General features: G+C 44.8%; 1 protein-coding gene across 1 annotated transcript; it reads left to right on the top strand.

The window, feature by feature from the left end:
- Positions 1 to 136: 136 nt before the first annotated feature.
- LOC118421952 (zinc finger protein 431-like) lies at positions 137 to 1,855 on the top strand. The gene is made up of 3 exons (XM_035829455.1): positions 137 to 488; positions 717 to 1,430; positions 1,644 to 1,855. Exons 1-3 carry the CDS (start codon positions 137 to 139, stop codon positions 1,853 to 1,855), a joined length of 1,278 nt encoding a protein of 425 aa, XP_035685348.1.
- The last annotated feature ends 4,824 nt before the right edge of the window (positions 1,856 to 6,679 follow it).

Raw genomic sequence — 6,679 nt, 5'->3', positions numbered from 1 at the left:
AACAGTTGGCACTGGAGCAGTCATTGGGGACCAGAGTGACTCTAAAACGGCTGGCGTCCAGGCTAGGCAGGCGGATGGACATGATGCAGCACATACCGCCGGTGCATCGGCTGTAGATGAGAGTTCTTTACACAAGATGACTGAGAAGTCCTACAGTAGTGACGTGTGTGACTTTTCTTTGCTGGTTAAAGCTGAAGACACAAAACCCAACATATGTGAAATGACCACACACCCGAGTGAGACACCCTACAAATGTGACCAGTATGACTTTGCTGTGGGACATAAAACAAGTCTAGATAGGCATAAGCTCACACATGCTGGCGAGAAACGCTACAACTGTTCGCAGTGCGAATTCAGGACGGCTTACAAATGTAGCCTAAAAATACACGTTGCAAACCACAACAATGTGAAACCCTACAATTGTGGGCTGTGCGAGTTCAAGACGACTTGCAAATCTAGTCTAAAGACACACATGGCAAACCATACGGGTGAGAAGCCATATAAATGTGACCAGTGCGACTATTCTGCTGCACAGAAAGGCCATTTAGACCGACACATGGCTAAACACACCGGTGAGAAACCCTACATGTGCAGCGAGTGCGCATTCAGGACAGCTGATAGGACCACTATATCACGGCATATGAAGCAACATACAGGTGAGAGACCTTATAAATGTGACCAGTGTGACTATTCTACCCTGCGAAAATGCCTCTTAGACCAGCACATGGCAAAACACACCGGTGAGAAACCCTACTTGTGTGAGAAGTGCGGATTTAGGACGACAAACAGATTCTGCCTCTCCAGTCACATGACCACACACACCGGTGAGAGACCCTACAAATGTGACCAGTGCGATTTTGCTGCTGGATGTAAAGGCACTTTACATCGGCATAAGCTCAGGCACACTGGCGAGAAGCGCCACAAGTGTGAAAAGTGCGAGTACAGGACGACCACTAGATCCAACCTTTCTGTACATATGAGACAGCATACTGGCGAGAAACCCCACAAATGTGACTTATGCGACTATTCTGCTGCACTGAAAAAGACCATACACCGACACATGACTAAGCACACTGGTGAGAAACCTTACACGTGCAAAGAGTGCGGGTTCAGGACAGCTGATAGGTCTTCTATATCCCGACATATGACGATACACACCGGTGTGAAACCCTACATGTGTGAGAAATGCGGATACATGGCTCCTTGTAGGTCTGAACTATCAAGGCACATGCAAAAACACACACCCCGTACTACAAACGAGAGGCCCTACAAGTGTGACCAGTGCGACTATTCTGCTGCACTGAAGAAGACTTTAAACCGACATATTTTAAGACATACTGGTGAAAAAAACGATAATTATAAGTGTGAGGAGTGTGAGTTCAGGACGGATAATAGATCTAAGATGTCAGAACATGTGAGGACACATTCAGGTGAGAAACCCTACAAATGTGACTTATGCGACTATTCTGCTGCACGGAAAAGCACTTTAGATCAGCACATGACCAAGCACACAGGCGCGAGGCCCTACGTGTGTGAGGAGTGCGGTTATGGCACAGTTAAGAAGTCACACTTAACCATACACCGAAGGAAACATACAGGTGAGAAACCTCACAAATGTGACTTATGCGACTATTCTGCATCAGTGAAAAGCAGTTTAGATCAGCACTTAAAGAAGCACACAGGCGAGAGGCCCTACGTGTGTGAGGAGTGCGGTTACGGGGCAATTAAGAAGTCATACCTAACCATACACCTAAGAAAACATACAGGGGAGAAACCTTACAAATGTGACATGTGTGACTATTCAGCTGCGCACGCCAACAGTCTAAAACTGCACAAGAAGAAACACACAAGTTAAACACCATTTGTGGGGGAGTGTGGTTTGATCAAAGAGCTGGGCTGTCTACCCTGTCAGTGGTGGACAGGCCAACCTCAGGTCACTGGCAAGGTTGGAGATCAGCAATTACTATGCCTATCAATCAGCTATTTTAGCTGAGTGCCATATGATGAGGCTATGAATGGGGGGGGGGGGGGGATCTGAGTAGCCTGACGTGATAGCTAGGCCAGGTAGACAGCCCAGCTCTTTAATCAATCCCGTGGTGAGTGTGGGTACAGGACTGCCGTCAGATCTACCCTAACCTTACGAGATAGCAACCAGTCACCTATAACCCCCCGTCTCTGTTCAACTGGACAGTTCGATGTACACAGCCTTTTCCTCTCACAAGTCCCATCTGTTCTTTCCAGTGTTGGTTAAGTCATGTTGACTTGAATATATGGATGGCAATCATGACATCATAGGGGGCATCAAGTTTCAGCCGTTTCCAAATTTAAAAAAAGAAAGTTTTCAACCATACTGTACATTGTACAAAATAGCTGCAAAATGAGTGATATGTAGGAAGATTGAAATAATATCGGAAAACATAATGTGTACTAATTAATAGTATCCATTCCAAGTCAAAGTAGAAGGACTGAAAGGACAAAAATGAAAAATTTATTGTTCGGTGTAATATGCCATGCTTTGTGAGTTCAGTCATTAGTTCAGCCTTCCTGACCACTCCATTTCATTACTTTTTGTTTGATATAATTCACTCGCACGCTTGTACCAGTTTTTGGGTTCAAAAATCATGTAAATACAATAAAAAGCATCCTTGTTGACGAGTGATAAGTTATACTGCCTTGTTGTATGTTTTTGTACAAGCTAACAAATTGTCATTACAAGACAGTGCAGTTTAAATAATACCGGTAATCAGGTATACAATATGAACTTTGACCTTCGACCTCAGTAGTCAAGAGGGGTCAGTTTCCCCTCCGCCATTTTGATTTACCTTGTGGAACATCATTTCTTTGCAGTACATCGCAACTTTTTCGACAAGACAGCATCACTGCAAGTTAGCAGGGCCACAAACTGACAGGGCCATAAACCGGCAGGTGAGGCATCTGCTAACCTTTCTTCTTCCTCTAGGTTTGCTTATTTCTCTAGTCTAGAAGCAGAGGTCTGTTTACTGAAAAGTTAGTGTTCAATGTTCAGTTTGTAATTTTTTGTAAGGGGGAGGGGGGCCGATTCGACAAAATTTATCCAAGCATTGGGCACTTCTGGCTATTTCAAGCTGCGTGTATGTGCAGCTCTGTGTATATGTGTGTGCATGTATGTACAGCTGTGTATATGTGTGTGCGTGTATTTGCAGCTGTGTATATATGTGTGCGTGTATGTGCAGCTGTGTGTATGTGTGTGCATGTATGTACAGCTGTGTATATGTGTGTGCGTGTATTTGCAGCTGTGTATATATGTGTGTGCGTGTATGTGCAGCTGTGTATATGTGTGTGCGTGTATGTGCAACTGTGACAGTGTATATGTGTGTGCGTGTGTGCATCTCTGTGTATATATGTGCAGCTGTGTATATGTGTGTGCCTGTATGTGCTGAGCTGTGTATATGTGTGTGCATGTATGTACAGCTGTGTATATGTGTGTGCGTGTATTTGCAGCTGTGTATATATGTGTGCGTGTATGTGCAGCTGTGTATATATGTGTGCATGTATGTGCAGCTGTGTATATGTGTGTGCATGTATGTACAGCTGTGTATATGTGTGTGCGTGTATTTGCAGCTATGTATATATGTGTGCGTGTATGTGCAGCTGTGTATATATGTGTGCGTGTATTTGCAGCTGTGTATATGTGTGTGCGTGTATGTGCAACTGTGACAGTGTATATGTGTGTGCGTGTATTTGCAGCTGTGTATATGTGTGTGCGTGTATGTGCAACTGTGACAGTGTATATGTGTGTGCGTGTATTTGCAGCTGTGTATATGCGTGTGCGTGTATGTACAGCTGTGTATATATGTGTGCGTGTATGTGCAACTGTGACAGTGTATATGTGTGTGCACGTATGTGCATCTCTGTGTATGTGTGCATATTGTGCAGCTGTGTATATGTGTGTGTGTGTATGTACAGCTGTTTATATGTGTGTGCGTGTATGTGCAGTTGTGTATATGTGTATGTGCAGCTCTGTATCCGTGTATGCACAGCTCTGTGTATGTGGGTATGTGCAGCTCTGTGTATGTGGGTATGTGCAGCTCTGTGTATGTGGGTATGTGCAGCTCTGTGTATGTGGGTATGTGCAGCTCTGTGTATGTGGGTATGTGCAGCTTTGTGTATGTGGGTATGTGCAGCTCTGTATGTGCGTGTATGTGTGTATGTGCAGCTCTGTACTAGTATATATAATACAGTCAAACCTGTCTATAGCGGCCACTCAAGGGACTGGAGAAATATGGCCACTGTAGACAGGTGGCCACTATAGAGAAAATGTTGATCAATTGACCATGAGCAAGCTACACATGATTTCACATCCCACTTATCTTTTTCACCAAGTTGTCTCGATCGGTAAATTCACCGACAAAGACTTGCAGTTTAATGCTATCGCCAAAATGACCCTGTCATGAACTCAAAATCCTCTCAAATTACAATTTCAAACTCGGTGCAGGGTGACATAAGGCTGCAGTATGGTCCCAATAGGCAGTGTATCTGTATCGACGGGACCGGAAATCATGTGGCCGTGGCCACGCAGGACAGGTGGCCGCCAAGCCTATTTCTTAATCATTACGAATCCAAGGGACCGACAAAAAGTGGCCACTATGGCCAGGTGGCTGCTATGCAGAGGTGGCCGCTAATACAGGTTTGACTGTATATGTGTGTGCATGTGTCAGGAAACCGAGTCAGTCCAACACACAACTGGAGAAGAACTCCTTTTTTAATTTCCTTCCTACGCTAAGTACAACTGTATGTAGAGCTACGACGGTACCTAAGACCCGTCCTCCCCTCCTAGTGTCTCTGTCAGGACTGGCTCTCTCGCGACCTACTTCCTCTCTATTTTTAGACATCTATGGGTCGCTTCAAGTCCTTTCAGGTGACTCCGTCACAGCATGTATGTGCAGCTCTGTGTATATGTGTGTGCGTGTATGTGCAGCTTTGTCTATATGTGTGTGCGTGTATGTGCAGCTCTGTGTATGTGTACGTACCAGTACTTAATGTGCAGCTCTGTGTCTATACTACGTGTGTGTGTGTGTATGTATGAGGGCAGCAGACTGGTATTGCCTTCTTTTTTGCCTTGCCGCCAGGCAAGGCTTTACGCCAGCTTTCTTCCATGGATCCATGGATCAATGGACGGACCTGTTAACCCAGCCCTTCCAAAGCCCCTTCCAAAGGCCCTTCTTTCCTTGCCGAGTTTCATGGCTTAGTTAGACAATGGTACATTCCAGGCGAGTATTAAAACGCTCTTCTAGACGCATGTTACTGTATGTGGTCCAGCGTAATAAATCTACGCTTTAACTCACCATGTTTATATAAATATATATCACAAATTGCATCAGAAGGAACTTAGTTTGTAATAAAAAATAATGCATATTCATTGTGGGTCAAAAAGTTTTACAAAACCTGTTTCATGTGCCAATAATTCATCTGACATAAATTATGATAATGAGGGGGGAGGGGGGCGACATGTGGAACTCAGAATTTTTAAGCGTAGAATCTAGTCTAACTTACCAAAATAACATAAAATACGCGGCAAGGCACAGCTTTTTTAAAAAGATTTCTTGTTATTTGTGTCTCACACCACTCTTTCTGGGGTCTGGTTACAATACAAGTCATAGAATTCAATATCATTTAGATTTTGACATGTACAATAAACAGGTGTATTGTTCGCAACATGTTGTTTTTACTGTTATCTTATTTCCTAAAGCCATACATGATGGTAGCCCAAGTTTTGCCTTGGTTGTACCTTTAGTTTAAGCTGTACAGTTACTGTGGAAAGCAAAAACATTGATGAGCCATTACCATGATGTCTCTTTGTACTCTGTGATAGTTAATCAACAAGGGCCTTATTTTACTTCCTATTTTTGCTACTCAGAAATGGAAGAACCAAGCTGTGGTGCAGGGCATCCTGGGAATGATGAAAAAATGGGAGAACCAAGCTGTGGTGCAAGGCATCCTGGGAACAATGAAAAAATGGAAGAGCCAAGCCGCGGTGCAGGGCATCCTGGGAACGAGGAAGAAATGGAAGGACCAAGCTGCGGTGCAGGGCATCCTGGGAATGAGGAAGAAATGGAAGAACCAAGCTGCGGTGCAGGGCATCCTGGGAACGATGCCGGGGAAGATCTGGAAGTAGACACAGAAAGGCAGCAGGACGAGGGACAGGAAATTCTGTGGGAGGAAACGCACAGTACGACTTCCAACCAGTCTGAGGAGGGAGGCGCCACACCACAAGCACATGTGCAGCCACATACAGGCCAGATGTTAGCCTGGATACCGGCCTCGGTAGGAATAGTCAGCACTGGAGCAGTCGTTGGGGATCAGGGTAACAATAGGGAGGCAGGCGCCCAGGCTATTCAGACGGATGGACATGATGTGGCACATACCGCTGGTGCATCCACTGTAGATGAAGGTTCTTTACAAAAGATGACGGAGAAGTCATACAGTTGTGACGAGTGTGACTTTTCTTCACCATCTAAAGCAAGTGTAAAGAAACACAAGGCTAAGCACACAAAACCCTTCATGTGTGGAAAGTGTGGGTACAGGACAGTTGATAAATCTTCCCTATGCATGCACCTGAAAACTCATACAGGCGAGAAAGCCTACAAGTGTGGAGAGTGTGGATACAGGGCGGCAGTCAGGTTTCACCTATTGGAACCAT

Source organism: Branchiostoma floridae, chromosome 8, assembly GCF_000003815.2.
Source record: "Branchiostoma floridae strain S238N-H82 chromosome 8, Bfl_VNyyK, whole genome shotgun sequence".
NCBI lineage: Eukaryota > Metazoa > Chordata > Leptocardii > Amphioxiformes > Branchiostomatidae > Branchiostoma > Branchiostoma floridae.
This window is presented reverse-complemented; position numbering and strand designations above follow the sequence as displayed.